The sequence below is a fragment of the Schistocerca piceifrons genome, chromosome 5, assembly GCF_021461385.2.
Source record: "Schistocerca piceifrons isolate TAMUIC-IGC-003096 chromosome 5, iqSchPice1.1, whole genome shotgun sequence".
Taxonomy (NCBI): Eukaryota; Metazoa; Arthropoda; class Insecta; order Orthoptera; family Acrididae; genus Schistocerca; species Schistocerca piceifrons.
This window is the reverse complement of record NC_060142.1, coordinates 131,522,598-131,547,430: the sequence shown is the minus strand read 5'-3', so window position 1 is coordinate 131,547,430 and position 24,833 is coordinate 131,522,598. Positions and strand designations below refer to the sequence as shown.

General features: G+C 43.3%; 1 protein-coding gene across 1 annotated transcript in view; it reads right to left on the bottom strand.

The window, feature by feature from the left end:
* Positions 1–24,833, bottom strand: part of LOC124798344 (cytochrome P450 6k1-like) — a 61,616-nt gene that overhangs the window by 18,165 nt on the left and 18,618 nt on the right. The window contains exons 3-6 of the mRNA XM_047261702.1: positions 23,016–23,254; positions 17,039–17,301; positions 10,010–10,197; positions 2,208–2,429 (exon numbers count right to left, since the gene is read on the bottom strand). Coding sequence (XP_047117658.1) covers positions 2,208–2,429; positions 10,010–10,197; positions 17,039–17,301; positions 23,016–23,254 — 912 coding nt within the window. The remainder of the gene's footprint in view (positions 1–2,207; positions 2,430–10,009; positions 10,198–17,038; positions 17,302–23,015; positions 23,255–24,833) is intronic.

Genomic DNA, 24,833 nt, shown 5'->3' with positions numbered 1-24,833 from the left:
CAATAGCTTTAGTCGAGGAATAATGTTGTGAACAGCACTGTGAAGCATGTCCGGAGTTATGGTGAGGCATTGGCGTCGGATAGAGATGTCGGTCGATCACGATACACTTGCGACTTCAGGTAACCCCAAAGCCAATAATCGCACGGACTGAGGTCTGGGGACCTGGGAGGGGAAGCATGACGAAATTGGCGGCTGAGCACACGATCATCAGCAAACGAAGCGCGCAAGAGATCTTTCACGCGTCTAGCAAAATGGGGTGGTTTTTTTTTTTGTTCTAATAAAACCCCATGTTATTCCAAGCATGTGTGTCAATTTTTATCTCTCTATCTATATTATTCCGTGATTTCTTAAGTTTTCAAATTTATACTGACTTTTTGATCACCCGGTACATTGCACATACTTAATTGATAACGTTCTTCTGTTTGGAACGAGAACAAAATTTGATTTTTCACTGTGGTGAGTAGTTTTAAGTATCTTAGAAATCGTTTTATTTGTTATGATAACGTGTAGCTGTCACCCAACGATATAGATAGTGTCACGTGACTGTTCACTGCCCGGTCTTCTTGTGACTGTACATGCTCGTGATCATCGCTGCCAGTTAACAAATACAGTTACTAGATTCTGCCAAGTCTTTCTGTAATACAGCATAAGGAAAATCCATATTCTCGTAGCCCTATTACACGACCTCGTTCAAGCTCAGTGACGTGTTTATAATGCCTTAACGGCTTTCTTGACTAAAATTAACTCACCACGTTCACTCTCAAAGATAACTAACGCGCCCGACCATTAGAGCATGTATCTAAAACAAACGTGATTTGCATCCTAATAGCAGTGGTAATAGCGCCACTCTTACGCGACTGCTGCGAAATTTGAATAGAGATCATCTTTCAGATGTAGAAATTTATGTCGCCCGATTTTTTTTCCATCAGTGTACGTATAAGGCAAAAACACTCAATAAAGTATGAGTAATAAAATGTAAAATATAGATGCAACGTGTCACTTAGCCTACTGGATAAAATTTGTAATATAGTTCATTAGAGGGCAGACAGCGTGATCGCAGGAAAACGATTTTTATTTACTCATTTATGACATCAGTAGCCTCTAAAATAACAGTTATAGATTAGCCATATAATTACAGCTACCGTGAACGGAAGCAACGAGAATCACCAGTGTTTCGTATTCTTTTATTTTTAATCAGCATAATAGATTTATATTCGTACTTGTTTACTTTCAATGAATTCTACTGTTTTGTTTCTTTTTAATAAAAAGAAATACAAAGCTTGTGCTTATTCAATCTGTTCCCTCCTGATGGAAGCAGTTAGCTCATACATATCATCTTTCTCGTGTCCCTATTTCGACATTTGAGTGCTTCGGCAATTTTCGATCAATCATAAGCGCTATGGATTTTTTGGATCCCCCAAGCATTTGTGATATCCATATTCTTCTATCACGAACATCATATTGTATCTAGATCAATCCATCGCTCACGCAACTCACTTTAAAACAAAAGTAATTCACACGAGCTGCGTGTGGTAGCTGAGCGGTCTCAGGCGCCTTGTCACGGTTCGCGTGGCTGCCCCCGTCGGAGGTTCAAGTCCTCCCTCGGGCATGGGTGTGTGTGTTGTCCTTAGTGTAAATTAATTTAAATTAGATTAAGTAGTGTGTAAGCTTAGGGACCGATGACCTCAGCTGTTTGGTCTTATAAGACCTTACCACAAATTTTCCAAATTCACGCGAAACAGTAGACGAATGCGTTTTAGCCAAAGGAAACCGTTTTATTGTGTTTTAATCCTCTTATTTTAACATTTTATTGGCAATAAATTACATGTCTGTACGTTTTAACATGATTTGGCTAAAGAACAGGAACATGGCAGCTGACAGCCCCCGCTCCCTCTCCCTTCCCCCCCCCCCCCCCCCCCCCCCCCCCCCGCCGCTCTTAAAGGTTGGGATGTGAATGAAATTATCATTATTTACGACAGGAAACACACAAAGTTAATCAGAAAACGCTGTGTTCTAATATTGTGGTAGGAAGCTACCGACATTCGACTGTTGTCGCGAAATTCTGCGGAACAACCTAAAAAGTAATTAGCAATTAGAGCGTTGATTTCATAACTTCTCGATAAAAAAAAACCGCGTTATTCGCAACTGTGCAGCTTATTTAACTTGTGACGAAGTTTTGAGAGAACATATTACACACTCATACATACCTGCGACTACTTTGTCGAGATAGGGCATACTGCTTATAGAATCATAGGTGACTTGTCCCTCGTGCTGCTTGAGGACTGAATCAATCTCGTCCTGCAGACGCGCTTGGATGTCTGGGTGGTGAGCCAGCTCGTGGAGGGCGAAGCTCATGGCGGTAGACGAGGTCTCGAAACCCGCGGCGAAAAACACGAACGCCTGGGCTGCGACTTCGTCGATCGATAACTCTGAAAGAGATCGGCAATTTTTACATTTATCTCCCTATTTATAAAGTTTGCAGAACCAAAGTATGAACGTACGAGGGTAATCCCAAAAGTAAGGTCTCCTATTTTTTATAAGTACATGATCCTGTTTCTTTTTAAAATGGTTTACATCAGTTTACAGCATAAACACTTAGCTATTTTTCGACATAATCACCATTCCTATCGATGCATTTTTGTAGACGCTGTGGCAGTTTTTGTATTCCCGAGTCATACCAGCTCGCCGCCATGCTGTTCAGCAAGCTATGAACTTCTTCTTTCACCTCGTTGTCGGAGCTGAATCGCTTTCCAGCCAAATGTTCTTTTAACTTAGGGAAGAGGTGATAATCACTGGATGCCAAGTCAGGCCTATAGAGTGGGTGGGTGATTATGTTCCACTGAAACTGTTGCAGGAGAGCAACGGTTTGCCGAGCGATGTGTGGGCGAGCGTTGTCATGGAGAATGTGTACGTTCTTGCTCAACATTCCTCTTCTCCGGTTCTGAATTGCCCGTTTGAGTTTTTTCGGAGTCTCACAGTACCTGTCAGCGTTCATTGTGGTCCCAGTGGGCATAAAGTCGACCAACAATACCCCTTTCCGATCCCAAAAAACGGCTGTCATGACTTTACCGGCAGACCGTGTTTGTTTGAATGTCCGCGGCTTTGGCGAAGAAGGTTGTCGCCACTGGCGTGATTGTTGCTTGGTCTCAGGTGTAAAGTGGTATGCCCAGGTTTCGTCACCCGTGACAACTGAGTCCAGAAAGTTGTCGTGTTCGGCTGCAAGGCAGTGAAGAAATGCGCGGGAAGCATCAACTCGTTGCCGCATGTGGTTCTCAGTCATCATGCGTGGCACACATCTTGTGCACACCTTCCGGTAGTTCAATGTTGCCGTTAAAATTCTGTGAGCGGTGCTTCGTGAAACCTCAGGAGCCAACGTGCAGAGATCATCCAGGGTGATCTGCCGATCTTCACGCATGCTTTGCTCAACCTTCAACACTGTCTCCTCAGAAATTGACGGTCTCCCGCTCCTTTGTTCGTCGTGAATTTCGGTCCGACCAACTGCAAACTTTCTACACCACTCACGAACATTTTTCACACCCATGCACGACTCACCATACACTTCTGTCAATTGGCGATGGATTTCAATCGGCGAAGTGACCTTTGCGTTCAAAAAACGAATAACTGAGCGCAATTCGCACTTGGCGGTAACATCCAATGGGAGCTCCATTCTCAACGGCTGCCAAGCCAAGACTGAGCGCCTCAGCGCGGCGTACGCATGTTTACACACAGCGCGTGAAGCACTCTTCATAACATTGTGACCAATTGCCACAAAAACAGAGTTCTGTACTTATAAAAAAATAGGAGACCTTACTTTGGGATTACCTTCGTAGTATTCTTGGTCTGTTCGTAGAAGCTGTTCAGGCCGGAAAGTAAATACTGTTTCTTACGTTTTATAGTTCCATGTCCAGTATATCTACATTTAATTTTCTCCACTTTAATCGTAATCGAATTAGAATCCGCAAGACTTGACGTTTGGGCACATAATCCAGGAATCGAAATCATCATACCTGTTAATGGTTGACTGAGCTACCTCATGTCCACATGGTTTACTTAACGGCTGTGCTATGCGTCGATTCCCTAATTATGTGCCTGAAGAAGAAGCCTTGTGCCTTTAAAATTGACTGCAATTAAAGCGGAAAGTAATAGATGGAGTTGTCAGGACACAGAAATAAAAATGGGAATATGTACTATCTTTTCCCGCTGTGAAAAGAAGTGGAGTGCATTCTATCATAGAAGATCGACGAATGCAAGAATTGTTATCTAATAATGACTTATACTTTTTAAAAAAAGGGCTAGATCGCTGTACAAGAATCACAACTTTACGCTGTTGATTAATTTTCTTCTGTATTTGTTCCTTAGCTGTCAATGCTTTTTGCCTACTGGGTTTCGGATCAACTGCTGCCGCAGTTCGCTTCTACGACTCTGTAGAGGAATCCGTCATTGGCTGTTTGTCGTCACACGCGGTAAACTGTGACGTCAGAGCTATACAAACACTAGTCGTGTACTGTAATACATTTCTCAACAACTGCGGAACTTAACAGAGGAAAGCTGTGAAAGCTGTCTATTTGCTATAACAGTGAACACCGCTGTTACAAGTATTCGTGTTTTCTGGTGTTACTTTCTTTTCCGGGTAATATTCGAACACTTGAACGTTCACACACGCACACACACACACACACACATACACAAAAGATGATGTACCTCATATTCAGATATTATTGACCTCATAAAGTTGCAAGAAAGAAATAAGATAAGGGCCTGATACCTTGTCGACATATTCGTTACAGGTCGAACACAGCTAACCTGGACTCGGGTGGGGAAGGATAAAAAAGTTAACAACAGTTGCCTCTGCCATATTGGCTCTCAAAGACGTAACATATTTCTCTAACAATAAACTGAAAAATTTTATGTATTATTTCTCAAGGCAACATCGCTTCTTCTCAACACATGCCAATCGTACTGGGATGAGTGAGGTGTAGCTAGAACGTTTTTTTCTACCGGCTTCTGACATTGCAAATCGATTTAGCGCTAAAACGTATTATTTGTGAAAAATTATGTAATGGAAGAGATTTATAGCTATCATAGGCTTCATGCCTATATTTTACGAAGCTAACGTATTAATCACGAATAAGAGACTCCTTTTCTCATATTACCTTATGACAAATACCTTTTTATTTTTTTTTAAAGTACTTATTAATTGGATAATTTGTATACAGCGTAGCCATAGGTAATAACCGTGACCACTGCGGTAGTCCATTACTCTGCCCGTCGTATAAGTTATTCTAACCGAATATACTTTTCGAAACGACAAACACATTTAGTCATTGTCGCCTAGATTGTGATTTAGCTGTTGTTACTATGGCATGTTGTGCTTACAAAAAGTGCTAAGTGAAATTAAAATCTCAAAAACAGTTAGAGGTTATTGTGGCCTTGATAATATGCATGGTAAGGAGCGAACATCATACTCTATCTCATACATTCGCATTTGTTTACTTTTTGTATTTTATGTTCTTATCTCCCATTAAACTTCTTTTAAAGCTTACGGTCGATAGAAATTATAAGAACTGATGACAGTCAAATACTTCCACGAGCAGTAAATTAAATTTCTTTGCTTCTTTTATTTTGTGTTTGTTTTTGCTCATGAATTATTAACCTTGTCAACAACAGAGCTGTGTAAATATTAGTGTCATTAACAATAAATGACAAGCTTACGATGCCAAGGAAAAGAACAGCAGAAGCTGTGAGAGGCGTCGCTTCAAAAGGGTGGGTGCAGCTCAAACACCTGCTCGGAGAGAAAGGCGACATTCCTGCAACTACCCTTATCCCAACAAGTACACGTGTTCCAAATACTGTCCTTATTTAAAAGTGCGAAAGTTTCGCACAGGTCGCTGGTTTACGATGGACACGCAGTTTGCACATTGACGATGTATGTCCCATGTACGATTGCGAGTTCTGTTTCATTTACAGTGAGGGATGTAACGTATCTCGGTGACATAATGCCAAGCTAAGTGACACATTCCTATTTCCACAATTACCAAGTATGTTGTACACTAATCTCGTAATGTGGCAGGGAGCTCCTGGTAGCAAAATTTCATCTTGTTAGAGAAACACTCAGTAGCAGACTGGCTTAGCCACACGAAAAAGATTTGTTAGTGCAACGTTCGTATTGCCTGTGTATCCGAAGTGTTAATATATCAAACAGACCTTTGTGACAGATAACATTTGTATAACTGGTCGCGCTGCCCGCTGATATGACTGTACTTGCGAGGAGTTATCATTAAGTTTTAATTATCACCTCGAAAACATAAAATTACATAATTACTTTTCTTTTTGTTTTCTTACAGGTAGATGTCTGCAATCATGGGACACAATGAAATGTTCCGCCACGGCACCGAAGACTGCCGCTTGAGGAGCCGTAACAGATCGATGCAGCACATTGATGTAGTGGAACATCGTGCCGTAATGCGTTTTCTGCAGTTAGATGGGAAGACCGCCGCAACAATCCATGCTAGTTCGTGGTAGTGTGCGGAAGCAACGGTTCGTCATATGACACGGTGAATGGATGGCACAGTCGCTTCCACTGTGGTCAAAGAAGTCTGAATGACGACGAACGAAACGGTTGATCGTCTCTCTACCAAGAACCGTGAAATGCGAGGCAAATATAGGCTCCCGTGTTCGAAGGCCGGCGTATCGCCGTAGTGTCGATAGTGGTAACACTGAAAATTAGTCCCGGTTCAGTTTTCATCTTCATGTACGACATTTTGAACGTGCAAAGATCGCTGTCGGTTCGGTTCCGTGACTGATCACACATAAAAAAAAATTACACTGAACCGAAGTAGCAGCAGAAATATAGCTTTGCAGACATGAACTATGTTTTGTCGGACAGTTTGCTGTTTGATCACAAAGTTTCATTGTGGATGCACAAACGATGTCCTAACTCCTACGGGAATCAGAAATCTGCGGGTAGGGAGTTAATGGACGAGGGTCATTGGTGTGTGCCGAGCGGGAAACTGGGAATTTGGGTCTGACGGAAAGTGTGTCCGGATGGCCGAAGCAGTTACGGCAACCGTTGGAGAAAAGCAGAGCGTCCAGGTTCGAGCTCCAGTGCGGCAGTAATTTCCAAGTCTCGCCGCTGCATTTGTCCTGCGCAGTAGCAGATGAACAACCTTTACTGTTTGCTAAAGCTGGATCACTAAACATACAATACAAAAAAAATTGCAGTAGTCAATTATTGTATCACAGATGTTTGCGTTCACATCAGAAACATTTAGATTAAGGTCATAGAGATTATTGGTGATACATTTCACTCCGGGAGTATTCACCATGGGGGGGGGGGGGGGGCGAGGAGTACAGCGAAGATTTTGTCGGACTAGCAAGTTAACAATCCTCTTAAGAAGATAACCTCTAATTGCCAGTTGTAAGCTGAGCTTGAATGAAACAAATAGTTAGATTCAAAGCAAAGATTTTCAAAATCGCAGAAAACAGACTTTACCAAATTGAATAAAATAAATTCCAGTAAAAACAGAAAAGTGTGAACTGACAGAGCACTCGCCAGATGTAAAGGAGGCAACGTTAGTAGTGTGGAGACCCAGGGAACTGTGCTCTCTAAGTGTGCAGGATGCAAAGCTCGCCTATCTCTTTCTCACCCCATTTCCTTTCCGTTCCTTCCACCCGATTTTTTCGCGTACGAAAATGTATCAGCTGTGTTAGGCCACCTAATCTGCATGGACTAGTGCTACGTGTATCGCTATAGCCCCAATACAAAGTAGTGAAGCAAGCAGTGGAAACATGGGGATTTACCACAGCAGAAACTCACTAACGTTGTGCTGACAGTGTTTTGGGATTCTCATGGTGTGCTGCTAACAGATTATGTTCAAAATAGGCAAACGACCACTCGAGCGCAGTACCGAAATGTCCTGACTAGAGAAGGGCACCCATACCCGGGGCCCCAACCCCGCCCTCTCCCTATCTCTCGGGGAAACGCGTAGTCACCTGTTTTACTTTCACTAAAATGATTTAAAAGACGGTAGTAGGTTTTTAACAGGTTCGTAACTAGAACTGTTTTATGGCAAATTACAAGTCTTCACTCGTCTTCCAAAATATTAAAAATTTTTACAATTTGTATAGAAACCAGATGGCAGTTATAAGAATCGAGGGACATGAGCGGGAAACAGTGGTTGGGAAGGGAGTGAGACAGGGTTGTAGCATCTCCCAGATGCTATTCAATCTGTATATTGAGCAAGCAGTAAAGGAAACAAAAGCACCATTACATTAAACATTTGCTCTGAAGGTTGCAGGAGTTCCGACTCCTGGGGAGGTGGGTGGGTGGGTATATTGTTGTACAAGGAGACAATACTTTGTATTACCATTCATAATAAAAAAAATCTCACGGGATAGATAAGGATGGCTAGTTTATTATGAATGGTAATACAAATATATTGTTGTATTAAAATCCATGGAGAAGAAATAAAAACTTTGAGGTTAGCCGATGACATTGTAATTCTGTTAGAGACAGCAAAGGACTTGGAAGAGCAGTTAAACGGAATGGACGGTGTCTTGAAAGGAGGCTATAAGGTGAAAATAAACAAAAGCAAAACGAGGATAATGGAATGTAGTCGAATTAAGTCGGGTGATGCTGAGGAAATTAGGTTAGGAAATGGGACACCTAAAGTAGTAAAGGAATTTTGCTATTTGGGGAGCAAAATAACTGATGATGGTCGAAGCAGAGAGGATATAAAACGTAGACTAGCGATGGCAAGGAAAGCGTTTCTGAAGAAGAGAAATTTGTTGACATCGAGTATAGATTTAAGTGTCAGGAAGGCGTTTCTGAAAGTATTTGTATGGAGCGTAGCCATGTATGGAAGTGAAACATGGACGATAAATAGTTTAGACAAGAAGAGAGTAGAAGCTTTCGAAATGTGGTGCTACAGAAGAATGCTGAAGATTAGATGGGTAGATCACATAACTAATGAGGAGGTATTGAATAGAATTGGGGAGAAGAGAAATTTGTGGCACAACTTGACTAGAAGAAGGGATCGGTTGGTAGGAAATGTTCTGAGGCATCAAGGGATCACCAATTTAGTATTGGAGGGCGGCATGGAGCGTAAAAATCGTAGAGGGAGACCAAGAGAGGAATACACTAAGCAGATTCAGGATGTAGGTTGCAGTAAGTACTGGGGGATGAAGAAGCTTGCACAGGATAGAGTAGCATGGAGAGTTGCATCAAACCAGTCTCAGGACTGAAGACCACAACAACAACCCTGAAGTCCGGCCTTCCCCTCCCCCCCTCCCCCCTCCCTACAAACCACCTCATGTGCATTCATGTGACCAGGTTGTGGGAGGCTACGAAGACGGAGCATTGCGGAAAGTTATCCAAGGGGCTGTTTTCTCTTGTAACGTCGCACCTCGTTCTGCATAGGAGACAGGCACACATGATTCCTTTTTGTGGTATGAAAATTTGCGTTTATATATCTCTTAAGCGAAAGGCCTTGCCGCAGTGGTAACACCGCTTCTCCTCAGATCACCGCAGTTAAGCTTTGTCTGGCTGTGCTTGCAGTTCATGTCTACCGAGCGTTGTTGGCAAGCGGGCTGCAGTCAGCCCTTGTGAGGCAAATTGAGGAGTTGCTTGACTGAGAAATAGCGGCTCGCGTCACGAAAACTTACAATGAGCAGGGGAACGGTGCGCTGACCACATGTCCCTTCATATCCGCATCCAATGTCACCTATCCCTTGAGGATGACATGGCGGTCGGTCGGTACGGATGGGCCTTTGGAGGCCTGTTCTGATGTAGTATTTTTGTCTTCTTTTCGCATGTGCTTTGCAATGAGTAGTTACGAAAGCAGAATCGAGAAACGCGCTGTATGAGAGTGAATGTAAACACTGGGCAAATTTCGCAGGTGAATGTGAAGTAGAGCTCCTACGTCAACCAGATGCCCCTATTTTTGTTTACATAGTGGTACGTAAAGCAAAGTGATGTTAAATAAACGAAGAACCTGAGGACGTTACTTACTCCAGGCATCTGCCTCTGTCTCCTTGTGTTCTCCGTCCTTGCGGCTGTCGACGCTTCCCTCGTTCTTGAGCTGGATCATCAGCTGCATGAAGTCGTTTCTCGTTATGTTGTTCTCCTCCCTGTACTTCACTGTCTCTCTCACCATCCCGCGGAAGTACTCCGAAATGACTGAAATATTACTTTGTATCCTGCGAGAAAAGGAACAAATTGTAATTAATGATTTGCTCGTTGTATTAAACAACAACTATAATCTCCCTTGCTATTGTGTCCATGAGATCAGCACACATCAGCACCAATGATCTCACATTGGTATCACTTTTGAGATGTGTGTGTGTGTGTGTGTGTGTGTGTGTGTGTGTGTGTGTGTGTGTGTCACGCCAGAAGGCACCTCTAAGCGGAGTGAGATATCAAAAATGGTTCAAATGGCTCTAAGCACTATGTGACTTAACATCTGAGGTCATCAGTGCCCTAGATTTAGAACTACTCAAAATGTTCAAAAGTGTGTGAAATCTTATGGGACTTAACTGCTAAGGTCATCAGTCCCTAAGCGTACACACTACTTAACCTAAATTATCCTAAGGCAAACACATGCATCTATGCCCGAGGGAGGACTCGAACGTCCGCCGGGACCAGCCGCACATTCCATGAGTGCAGCGCCTGAGACCGCTCGGCTAATCCCGCGCAGTTTAGAACTACTTAAGCCTAATTAACCTAAGGACATTACACACATCCATACCCGAGGCAGGATTCGAACCTGCGACCGCAGCAGCAGCGCGTTTCTGTATGTAAGCGTCTAGAACCGCTCGGCCACAGCGACCGGCTGGAGAGGGAGGGAGGGAGGGAGGGAGGGAGGGAGAGAGAGAGAGAGAGAGAGAGAGAGAGAGAGAGGGAGCGGGCGACGAAAGGGTAGCGTGGAGTTGATATTTGTTTCCGCGTGGCGGCAGAGAGTGGAGAAACGCCTTTCATGTTACCAAGCCTTAAAAACTATTGCTGCAGGCAGCAATGAACGAAACTGCCTCGCCAGAGGGCAGTCACCTCGCTGTCTGAGGAGATCAATTGCCGTCCACCACGAGAAAATGTCCCAAAAAATGCTACCTCTCATTGGTTGTAGGTGGTTAGTACAGTGGGAAGCGCAGGTTAGTTGAAATTAGGGCAGCCTTGCAACGTGAGGGACATTATAGTCGTATCACTACACCCTTTTAGTTTTAGCAATGTAAACGAAATGTACATACCACTCCAGAAATAATCTTCCACTTTCTTGCGAACCGCGCGCTATTTCGAAACGTCTTCGCAGATTATAGCTGTGTGTCACACCAGGGCTCGAACCCAGAAGCTTGAATTTTGCAGATATTGCTCTTTCTGAATGAGCTATCCAGACGTGACTCAGGACCCGCCCTCAGGGTTTCACTTCCGGCAGTGCTCTCCTACTTTCGAAACTTGAAAGACTCTCTCCTGCGCAGCTTGCTGGACCGGCACTCTTGGAGGTGACGTTCCAGGTTCGGGTGCCACTCAAGCATCCAGATTCAATCTGCCAGGAAGTTGTGAAGTCATATTGTCCAGAAACTCCGAACAAACACCGAGAAAACCGGAGTGTGATGCTGGACGGCCGACGATTACAGGCGTTAGAAATACCCGAGCTATTGGCATACTAATACTTTTGGCAGGGTGAGATGTGACGTGACAAGTGGTTCCAAGTGGCGGACGGAGGAGGGAGACGGTGTGGTGGCTTTAATAGGCTTGTGGAGAGGCGCCGTGCTCGACTGCCACAAAAAAAAAATGTTCAAATGTGTGTGAAATCTTATGGGACTTAACTGCTAAGATCATCAGTCCCTAAGCTTACACACTACTCAACCTAAATTATCCTAAGGACAAACACTCACACCCACGCCCGAGGGAGGACTCGAACCTCCGCCGGGACCAGCCGCACAGTCGACTGCCACACTTAGACGTGATTGCATGTTTCACGCCGGCCGGAGTGGCCAAGCGGTTCTGGGCGCTACAATCTGGAACCGCGCGACCGCTGCGGTCGCAGGTTCGAATCCTGCTTCGGGCATGGATGTGTGTGATGTCCTTAGGTTAGTTAGGTTTAAGTAGTTCGAAGTCTATGGGACTGATGACCAAAGAAGTTAAGTCCCATAGTGCTCAGAGCCATTTGCATGTTTCGCTGTGTTGGCCACGAGGACGAAACTTATAGAGGGACTTTTGGTATCACGATCTTGATTCGTTGCCAACGCACTTGGAATGGTGCAAGTGTATCGAGTCATCATTTCGTTTTCTTAGCGCGTGATTTAAAGTTTCCCACACTTTTGTTTCGTGATAAACAGAACTGGTTTCATTGCATTGTGATGTGACTATGACTTCTTCTGTGTATTGTTTTGTAAATATGTTGCTTGTTTTCTGCTTGATTTGTGCTCGTGTCCATAGTACTGGAACAAGTAAATGATTCCTCAGTTGTGTTTGTTTCATATAAAACAGAATCTTCTTTCGTCAGTTGGTGTTCTGTGGACTTATTTACGATACAGGAGTTCCTGTGTTGCTCAGAAGTACAATGCAATGTTTCTTCGGACATGCATGCATGTCAAAAGGAAGAGGCGCTGCGGTGACTACCGCCATTATGAAATACATGGAATGTATTTGCAGTTGCGAATGTGGGTAACCGTCAGATGTACATATAATGGAATGACGACAGTAAAAATTTGTGACGAACTGGGACTCGAACCCGGATTTCCCGCTTATATCGAAGGTGCGCCTTACCATTAGGCTATCCGAGCACGTTCCAAGTACAACCCAAACTAACATATGTTATGAACCACGTGTCTACAACCTGCAGTCGTACATCCATTATGTCTGTTCTCATAGAGGCGAGACATTTTAATTGAAAGTCGCTTGCCTGGTGTCGGCAGATGAATACGACATTCCAGTGCCCGTGTTGTTCAGAACGGTGCAATGTTCCATCACACATGCGAGCCGATTTTACTTTATTAGATAGTAATCATTAAAGTTATTATTTGGCATAACAGTACTGGGAGAAGCTTGTGGGTCACTCCCACTGTAGGCAACCCCAGAATGAGTGACAGGACGTTACAGCACAGTCAGCACTCACATGTCGTGCACATACGCTGATGAAATTGGAATATGTTGCACCGTCAACATCTTGGTCGAATGCTGCCAAACTGAGACTCCAGTACTTCCATGCCTGCAGGATAAGTTGATTAAAATGTCATCCTTATGGGGTCATATTTCAGTACTTTCCGCACAGAAGAAAACAGTTCCTAGGGATTAAGATTGGTGGAGTACATGATGGTCGTTGAGTGGGTCCAGTGTTGCTAGAACGTTACAGAGGGACATCGAAACATAGCATACCCACAAGACCAGCATGTAATGTAAGTGCCAATGTTGAGTAATATTAGAGGATATAATACACAATACTGATGGTGTTTACAATACAAATGGATGTTTCATATTCGTAATTTATTCTTAATCCCTATTTTGTCTTTTACTGTTACATTGGGTATCTTTCAATTTTAATTATTTCTCTGTAATTTTTCTTTCCATTGTACTCATGATTCAGTATATCGACAAATTAATAATACCAATCAATAATAAGCACTTGTAAAGCAATATATTGTTAATATCACTTAATTTCCCTAAAAACAGATCTATCTGTAACAGTCATGTTTACTAAAAGGCTTAACACACTAATTAATATTAAAATTCTCTTGCAAGCCCTTAGTAAGTAACAAAACGGTTAAATGGAGAGAAGCGAAAAGCAAGTGTATGAGGTTTTACAAGACTTCACTCGACTTGCAGGATGTTTTGAAAGGCGACAGGCGAATTTACGCTATCGCCCTCACAACAATCACTTTAACTAGTAAATCTTCTACCTGACTACCTGCCCCATGCGTCTTCTAAAGTGATTTTGTCCTTTAACTTTGCAGGTTGTTCATAGCATGCATTAAAGGTTATCACAGTTATCAGAATCTAAATGAACTTGCATGCTGAAATAGTATTAATGAAATGGTGGCACTGTCAATATTTTTGTCAGCTGTTAATGGATGATTAATATATCAACACGGGATTGATCTTTTATAAAAGTTATAACACAAGTTTAAGTGACTGTTGGAAGATACGAGACGACTTAGACAAAATTTCCTGTTGGTGCGATGAATGGAAGCTAGCCCTGAATGAGGAAAAATGTAAGTTAATGTGGATGAGTGGGAAGAACAAACCTGTAATGTTCGGATACAGTACGTGCCGAAAAAGTGGGTTACGGACGGAAAAGACCCACCGTGGTTTAGGAAATTGGAAAAAAGCGCAGGTGACGCCTGCATATAAGAAGGGTAGAAGGACGGATCCTCAAAATTACAGACCAATACCCTTAACATCGGTTTGTTGCAGGGGAAGACGAAAGTAGACTTCAATTTATTGGGAGAATTTTAGGAAAGAGTGGTTCACGTGTAAAAGAGACCAGATGTAGGTTGCTGGTGCGACCTATTCTTCAGTACTGCTCTAGTGTTTGGGATCTGCACCACGTTGGTTTGAAGGAAGATATTGAAGCAATTCAGAGATGGGCTGCAAGAATTGTTACCAGTAGTTCGCACAACACGTAACTGTTACGGAGGTGCTTTGGGAACTCAAATGGGAATCTCTGTAGGGAAGGCGACGTTCTTCTCAAGAAATACTGTTGAGAAAATTTAGAGAACCGGTATTTGAAGCTGACTGCAGAACGATTCCACTGCCGCTAGCGTACATCGCGCATACGGACCACGAAAATGAGATACGAGAATTTAGGATTCATACGGAGGTGTACAAACAGACGTTTCTTCCTCGCTCTGTTCGCGAGTGGAACTCTCCAACTCTTGGAATCGTGGTGAGGGGAGCTATTGCATGTGACAAGAGGGCTGGCTTCGTCATTGTGGCTTGGTTGCTCCCCAGTATGTTGTAAGAATGGAAAACCCTTTTGTCATATCCTTCATTATCAGAGTGTTGTTCACATTGTTGATGGGCTGCCTGGTCCCCTGACTCATCACTCATACTGCAAGCTTGAGAGTGTATGGGAAAACACACTTCAAATCACCCTCCACCTAGCTAACTTCATGAGCAGACACAGCACGTTTTGGGCATTGCAGGGGACAGCATTCAGAGGGTGTTTGCTTCCCTATCACAACAAATACCAGAATGTTCATCCCTGTGGTCGCACCTCACACCAATGCTGATGGCGGACATCAGAATGAGTTGAATAAAAATTTAATCATTTAATACTCGTTATGTGATGTACATATCCATACCGTTTGACATATACTGGACTGATGTTTCATGGTGTAACACTTCCCATTTACATTGTAAGACGTCATGGTCTCCCGACCTTCATTGCTTACATATTCCGACCTCACAATCATATTCCGCACATCAAGACGCTTCATTCGAACCCAAACTCGATAAGATAAAGTCAGTGTTGTATGAATTCATGTAAACGATATGCAATTAACAAGTAAGTGCACCGTGGTTGAAATACTCGAGGCTGGCGTACACACATACATTCCAGACACGACGGTCACAAAAGCTTTTAGTGCGGGAGAGAAACCGCACAACGGGACGCCAGGCCCTTCAGAGCACGACCCAGCCTATGTCGGCCAGTGACCGCCCGTGTAGCGGACAGCGTGGGCCCGAGTGAAAAGGGGGAACGACCCTGTGTTCGGCTTAAAAGCAAATTCCGCTACATTGTGTGGGAGCGGCCAGCCTACGCATTCTTTACACATAGCACGCAGTTTCAGAGATTTTCACAGGGAGACAGCAAACGCCAAACGCCAATGCTACAGGTTTCTGGTTGGTCGCCTTAAACGAAACGTCATTCTCCCGTTTTAGAAGAGCAATGCTGATTGGCAGACGATATTTCTGACGCCTTGAGCTGAAGGAATAATGGAAGAGACTGAAAGATGTACCCCTTCACGTCTCGCATGGAGAGGCGCCATTCCGTTGTCGCTCTTGGAGCGAGGAACAAATCTCTCCTCAGTACTTCACTGGGAGACCACCTCTGTCGAGAGCAAATCGAAGTGCTATTCTATATTGAGTCCTTGCGATTAAACGTTGTTCACTGTGTTGGCCGACACACTTATTGTGTGGTGTGAACAGACAGAGTTATAGTTCAACGCCTGCGAGCGAATTTTTGAGTGGCATCGCGGTGGACTGGTTATCTGACCGGTGTACCACGCCAATAGTTACACTAGGGGCGAATAGGAATCCTTGACTTCATCAAGGCATAGGGAGAGTTTGATTGGTGAAGGTCAATCCAGATAGAACGAGAGTTATCTTATTTGTCAGCAGTGAGCGGCGCAGACAGCAGTCATCACAGCTTACGGTATTGTGCACTACAGCTATTGTGAGCCCCATATTTCCTCCACAACAGTAGACTTCACTGCATTGCACAAGCGACAGCCTCGACCGTACCTAGCAACATTCTAAAGGATAATTATTCACGTTGAGTAGGCGCGCCTCTCAGCCATTCTGCCAAGTCAACAACCATCTTAAACTTTGTATAGAAATTTCATTAGCGAATCCTATCCTTGAGAGGTAACTTCACATTCCGAAGAGAACCAGGATATAACTTGTTCAATTCATAACTAAAAGTGCTATTGTGATTTTTTCAGAATTTCTGCAAAATAAATAATAACTTTCGTTAGTTTCATGTTTTTCTTACACTAACTAGAACTACTCCAGTACCCAAGTATCCCACTAGTTACGTAAGAAATTTTGTGAACTTTTTTGTAATTTCCTTACAGCGGACGACTACAGAAGATATTTATTGCTGAAAGTTTTTCAGGCATTTCTCTTTAGAACGTTAGGAGCGTCTGTCTGACTTCTGTTGTAGTGTGGGGGTGGAAATTGCATCTTGCAGGAGCCACAGGGTAAAGGGTACATCTCAGATTAATCCGTTGCGCAGAATAACAGATCAACCCCACACGTCAGAACATCAGTGCATAACGACCGAAACTGGTACAGGATACGAAAAGTGGCAGTTTTGGAGCTTACCTTAGTAGCGTCAAAAGTTTGGGATTTATAGAGCTGATAAGTGTGTTCAGGGTGTTCAGCGGACCCTGCGAGAAGATGCGCCGCCCCCACTGGCGGAACTCGTTCTCCGGGTCCCGCTGGGAGTCGACCTGGATGCCGAAGGCGACGGACGCGACGACGTCCGTGGTGTAGCGGGCGCTCAGCTCCCGCATCTCGATCACCTCCCCCCGTGTCGCCGGCTCCTCCAGAGCCTTCACCATCTCGCGGCCGCAGTCTGCCATCGTCTACAAGGACACAGGGACGGTCCGTTACTGACAGCAAGTTGTGTGGCCGTGGCCGTAGCTATCCGCAGATATTTCTCCCAAATTTAAAACTTACCATATCTCACATACGTGAATCCATCAGTTCGAAGACGTACTGTACTTCAAAAATTAAATTTACAAGATGTACATAAAACGTTCTGTATTTTTAACTACTGATGATTATCAGCTCAACATATTCTTGAAGGTAGATGATTACATTGTACTTGGATGGTAAGCATATTTCATTATGATCAATTTATTGGTGTTTTGACTGATGAAAGTGAAGTTTTAAATAATGGAATAGTATGTTTTGTATTGGTGAAGGTTGATAAAAATAATTGTGGTAAAGCTTATGATGTTTTTGGCAGAATTAAATGGTTTATTATTCAAGGGAAATGAAGATTTAAGTGGTGAAATTAATCTTGGAGAGGTTGCATTACTGAGGTTGTTTCTTTGGAGGAAGGAAAGAGTGTATTTGATATTGGAAACGATTGTAAAACTAGGGACTGTGATGAGGATTTAAATTCAGCAGATAATTTACAGATAAATCAGGAGAATTTAGAAATTGGCGATGAGGAGTAAAATGACTTAGAAGATAATTTTAACACAGAATGGTACATCAAGGAAGAAAGTAAATATTGTATTAATTACTTGAGAGGGTACAGAAAAGTAGAGAAGACATTAGTGCCTCACTTGTGGGCTCCGGAAAAAGAGGTTTTGAAAGGAAAAAAAGATGAGATGAAAGTGAACGAAAGGTTTAATGAATTTTTTAATTGAGATAATGAGATTGAGGGTTAGTTGAAAGTTGCAACGTGTACCGCAAATTTGGAGGAGAAAGGAAGGGACATCGAAAATGATCTTTTAAGGGAAAAGTGTTTAAAGGGGAAAGAAATAATACATATTCACCCAAGAATAGATATCAATATGGGTAAAGAAAAAATAAGTGTGATCCTCAATTCTGATAGTGATGTGTTGGCCATTCCGTAAAATTCTGTGAATGGAAATAAAAACAGGAAATTAGTAATTTTTCTGGTCACTACTGTTGAGAATAAAACTGTAACTGGTGGACTGAATAAACCTATAAAAAATGAAATGCATTTAGATTTTACGTGTAGTGCATGTTGTTTTAGTATGAAGCTTTTTATAGTTAACAGGTTAGTTAAAGATGACGTACTGGGTACAATTTTTTGGTGCAAGCACAAAACTTTTCTGAATTGTGTACAGAAATATCTTGAATTTGAATTAAAAAGTAAAAGACAAAAAGTGGAATCTAAAAATTTTTTAACCGGAGACTAGCGAACTGAACATACACGAATCAATGAAGATTGAGATAACTATTCTATGAATAATCAAATAAAATAAATAACTGGGTCGTTTCAAAATATTTCCAACTTGAAAAAAGACAAATTCTGTAATCTGTAGAGTTGGTATGAGGACATTTTCTCAGACAAAAAAAAAGTTCAAATATGTGTGAAATCTTATGGGACTTAACTGCTAAGGTCATCAGTCCCTAAGCTTATACACTACTTAACCTAAATTATCCTAAGGACAGACACACACACCCATGCCTGAGGGAGGACTCGAATCTAGGCCGGGACCAGCAGCACGGTCAGTGACTTTCTCAGGCAAGTCTGGTAAATCGTGAATATTTTATTAAGGTGAGATTACATAAGCCTATCACAGCAAAGCCGTATGTAATTGCTATTGTTGGTTGAGTGCCTGTGTGAACCAGATTAAAGCAAATGCTAGAATGGGATACTGTGGAAAACCGTTCCAATAGTTAAAAAGAAAGATAATTCAGTTAGAATAGTATTAGACGCTTCCAAATGGGATGTCATTGTAAGAGAACTCCATCAGTCAGGTAACATGGAAGAACTCTTATAGAATTTTAGGAATGTAAAACCGATATCGAGTGTCGATTGGGTCTCTGACTTTTGGAAAATTATGTTGGCTGAAGAGAACAGTTGACTCAGAGATTTTTCATTTGAAGGGTGAATTTACCGTTTCAAAGTTGTGCCGTTCAGATTAACGGTATCAGCTGCGGTTTTTGTGAGAGTGATAAGCCACATATTTCGAGATCGACTGATGAGAAAACTTGGGGTCTATGTGGACGATAGTTTAATAGCTACGGAATCTGGGTGTTAGCATTGTGAGTTTCTGGAAGAAGAACTCTTAGTCTTAAACAGGGGAGGAATGACTTTAAAACTTGATAAATGTGAATTTGTTAGAGCATAAATTCAGTTTTTAGATCATAAGCAGTGAGAAAATTAAAGCAATTTCGGAGTGCAAGAGCAAAACTACCAAGACACAGCCAAAGTCATATTTAAAGCTGTATAATTTCTACTCAACATTTCTGAGTGATGGGGGAATGAATAGACCTATGTAAACTTCTGACAAAGAACTCGACGTGGATATGGAGGATAAGTCTGACAGAGAATAGCTAGTCATGAAAGACAGTCTACGTTGTACCACCCCAACATTTTGTTACCGTTCTGTCAGCTTTGAACAGTTCAGATTATGTCATCGGATGTGAGGTATTCCAGAAAAAGTAGACGGAAGAAAGAAAGAACACAGAAGTGTGGCTTTCGCCAGCCGTATGTTAAATAAACACCAGTGCGTTTCCAGTATCTCTGGCTTAATAAAGTTCTTGATATTTCTAGAGGGTCGCAAGCTGACTGTACTATTCGACCATAATATACTTAGTTTGCTGATGGATTGTAGGTTGATAAACGAACGTCTTGCGCGTTGGGCGATGTTTTTGGTGCAATAAGGTTATACCAGCAGGTCTGGAGGGTGAACGTTAGTAAAACCGACAAACTGCAGGGCCACAGGAGATGACCCTGACGAATGACAGTTTCTCTCACCAGGCACCATGTTTTACCTGTATGTTGAAGGTGATAGGGGTAGTAGTGGTTATCATGCTGGATACACATAATCTTACTTTAGCTTACACCATTTTGGCGGGCTACTGGCCTGAAACTTGTACTAAGGTTTGTCTGAATGTCCTGTAGAACCTGGTCCTCCAAATGTGATGTACGCGCAGTCTGCCGCCTCCGTATACGTTCGTCTGTCTGAAAGGACCCATGATCACACAAACGTCCAAAAAGGGCTTGAAACGTTGTGCATTGTCGTTGGTGTCTGTGAAGATACTTGTTTTGATATATACATGCTCCTCTCGACCGTTTCCATCTGCCTGGCCGTACAAGAATCAAACGAAGAGTTTCAAGGGGCAGTTGGGGAAAGAGAGATTCATGCAATCTGTAGCGAAATGCGATGAATACAAAATGATGACCCAGAACTGAAATCTATTAAAGCAAATTTTGGTATTAAGCGATACGAAAAGATACTTCACTATTATAAAATTTTTAATGGTGTCCTGTTTCGTAGGAAGGTTGAGAAAAGGGAGTGTGTAGATTACAGTTCCCAGAAAAGTGTGTTGAGCACCTAATAGATCATGTGTATTTAAGTTATGGGCATTACGGGGCATAAAAGTGTATAGAGATAATAGGTGAGTATGTGCACATGAACATTTTAGCCAGACAGGTGTGCGCACAGTTGGCCGCTGGTGACTAATGCCAGTGGGTGAAACAGTGCCCTATCCTACACTAGAGAGAAATGCAAAGTATCATCCCTAGCAAAATTGTGGACTTACTAGCGGTGGACAATTCCGGGCTGCTCCCAGCTGTTTGTGGTGGCGTGAAAAAAAAATATATATGTATTAGTGGGTATATTTTCTAAATTTATTAAATTATATCTGATATTGGAAGCAAATATCAAAACTCTGATCACCAAACTCGAAAAGGATTTCTTTACTAAAGTAATAAAAACAGAGAGGTAGTTGTATGGCAGTTTATCGCAGTTTACTTCTACACTCCTGGAAATGGAAAAAAGAACACATTGACACCGGTGTGTCAGACCCACCGCACTTGCTCCGGACACTGCGAGAGGGCTGTACAAGCAATGATCACACGCACGGCACAGCGGACACACCAGGAACCGCGGTGTTGGCCGTCGAATGGCGCTAGCTGCGCAGCATTTGTGCACCGCCGCCGTCAGTGTCAGCCAGTTTGCCGTGGCATACGGAGCTCCATCGCAGTCTTTAACACTGATAGCATGCCGCGACAGCGTGGACGTGAACCGTATGTGCAGTTGACGGACTTTGAGCGAGGGCGTATAGTGGGCATGCGGGAGGCCGGGTGGACGTACCGCCGAATTGCTCAACACGTGGTGCGTGAGGTCTCCACAGTACATCGATGTTGTCGCCAGTGGTCGGCGGAAGGTGCACGTGCCCGTCGACCTGGGACCGGACCGCAGCGACGCACGGATGCACGCCAAGACCGTAGGATCCTACGCAGTGCCGTAGGGGACCGCACCGCCACTTCCCAGCAAATTAGGGACACTGTTGCTCCTGGGGTATCGGCGAGCACCATTCGCAGCCGTCTCCATGAAGCTGGGCTACGGTCCCGCACACCGTTAGGCCGTCTTCCGCTCACGCCCCAACATCGTGCAGCCCGCCTCCAGTGGTGTCGCGACAGGCGTGAATGGAGGGACGAATGGAGACGTGTCGTCTTCAGCGATGAGAGTCGCTTCTGCCTTGGTGCCAATGATGGTCGTATGCGTGTTTGGCGCCGTGCAGGTGAGCGCCACAATCAGGACTGCATACGACCGAGGCACACAGGGCCAACACCCGGCATCATGGTGTGGGGAGCGATCTCCTACACTGGCCGTACACCACTGGTGATCGTCGAGGGGACACTGAATAGTGCACGGTACATCCAAACCGTCATCGAACCCATCGTTCTACCATTCCTAGACCGGCAAGGGTACTTGCTATTCCAACAGGACAATGCACGTCCGCATGTATCCCGTGCCACCCAACGTGCTCTAGAAGGTGTAAGTCAACTACCCTGGCCAGCAAGATCTCCGGATCTGTCCCCCATTGAACATGTTTGGGACTGGATGAAGCGTCGTCTCACGCGGTCTGCACGTCCAGCACGAACGCTGGTCCAACTGAGGCGCCAGGTGGAAATGGCATGGCAAGCCGTTCCACAGGACTACATCCAGCATCTCTACGATCGTCTCCATGGGAGAATAGCAGCCTGCATTGCTGCGAAAGGTGGATATACACTGTACTAGTGCCGACATTGTGCATGCTCTGTTGCCTGTGTCTATGTGCCTGTGGTTCTGTCAGTGTGATCATGTGATGTATCTGACCCCAGGAATGTGTCAATAAAGTTTCCCCTTCCTGGGACAATGAATTCACGGTGTTCTTATTTCAATTTCCAGGAGTGTAATATGTGGAATGGTTTTGTGAACACTCTAGGCATCAGACACATTAAAATATCAGTATATCACCCACCTAGTAACACTTGTGAATGCTATACGAGGGAAACGCGAAACATTCCAAATGGACGGAATGTATACACTAATTTAATAACGCTACTTAAATAACACTAAAAGCAATGCAACAGAGAACTCTTGTCTTTTGAAGTAGTGACTGATAGCAGACCAGCGTTCTTGCTTACAAAGGTTGTGGAAATTCCACGACGCAGATCACTATCGGCAGCTGAGAGAGTGAGGGGTGTAAAGGTTCGTGAGGAGAAGACGGCAGAAAAAAATGGCATTCTGGGCGATGTAAGGGAATTAAATGCGAAATTGGGGACTTTGTTTTGGTGAAGCCTAGGCAGCCGGCTCACCTGGAACATGATCTTCATCTTCCCAGATGTAAACGTGGGCGTCAGCTTCACGCGTAACCTCCGCCACTTGTTCCCACGCAACACTAAAAGATGTTGGGACAGAGGTTCTTTTTGGTTTACTGGTGCCGCTCTGTCGTGGAAAGTCCAGAAATCCTTAACGAGAAGGCTGCGGATCAAATCTGGGTCCACTACCACCAAGGTCGGTCGCTTGAAGAAGTATATTCCGCCGAAACGATTGCCTGAAAGAATATAGAATTTTTAAGTACCAGACACGAATATACTGTGTCTAAAATGACTATCCGTTCAATTTATTAACACAAACGTACTCTAAAAATCCCGGTGAAGTTCATGGCAGGAAACTATTTACCAATACGCTACCACGAACAAAAAATGTAATAACTTTCACTGTGTATAATCCATTAGCCTCTGTGCCGTGGTTTGCAGCAATGGGAATGTTCACTGTTTTTCCTGTGGTCGTTTATGAACGACCATTTTTTCTGCCATGATGAAAGACACTGACTGCTAACTCAGTATCGGTAATTTAGAGGCACTTATGAAGACTTGCCATGTGTTTGTTTACCGAGCTTCATAAACTTCATTAAAATATGATTCATTTACTTATTTACTCGGCCTCATTTAGGGCCCCAGTTCTATCATTTAGTATACATGATTGTAAATGTTACTTACCTGTTGCAAGGGCGGGGAATGGGGATGGGATGTTTTTCCAACAACAGTCACACGTCAAGGACAGGTCACGTTCCACATTTACCTCTTAAACAACACAAGACAACTGACAAACCTGCGCCAATCAGAAAACAAAGGATAGGAGAAATACATCTTTTCGCACTTTATTAGAATATAACATACGTTTTTCTAGGTCATTAGTCTTTAGAGTGGTATGATGTTGCCTTTCGCCAATTTCTAGCTTCTGCTAATATTTTGAGATCCTACACAACTACCACATGCAACATTCTCTACAATATGTTTTACATATTTAGCCTAATATCCCCCTCCCCCCACAGCATTTTCAAATGGCTCTGAGCACTATGGGACTCAACATCCATGGTCATCAGTCCCCTAGAACTTAGAACTACTTAAACCTAACTAACCTAAGGACATCACAGAACACAAAGCATCTTCCAGCACGAGGTGAACTACTCCTGGGTGACGTAGTAGATGTGGCTGGAATCTGTCCCTTCGTCTGGTAAGGTTTTTCATTCGTAGCCTACTCTATATTTATTCACATTCATCGACAGAAATAAATTTCAAATACTTCCAGTTTCTACTTCTCCAGTTGCCAATGCTCCACACTTCACTTTCAAATAATGCTGTACTCCAGAACTTTCAGATACTTCCGAAAGTCCTATTTTCCTCCAACCACTAATCTGACTTCAATTATAGGTTTAACATGTAATCCAAATCATGATACAACTCGGAATTTTAAAAACTAGCAAACATTGTCATACGAGAAAGATGTGGTGATTGGCAGATAAATATCTTAGCGCTAATGGAGGGTAGAATCTTCACACATCTGGGTACATAGGCAAGCACTCACTGACTTAGCTGTTGAGCCACGCGTCACTGAACGCCACATTACGCAGCCATGTGGCAAGCTGTTATACATTGTACACTCCTGGAAATTGAAATAAGAACACCGTGAATTCATTGTCCCAGGAAGGGGAAACTTTATTGACACATTCCTGGGGTCAGATACATCACATGATCACACTGACAGAACCACAGGCACATAGACACAGGCAACAGAGCATGCACAATGTCGGCACTAGTACAGTGTATATCCACCTTTCGCAGCAATGC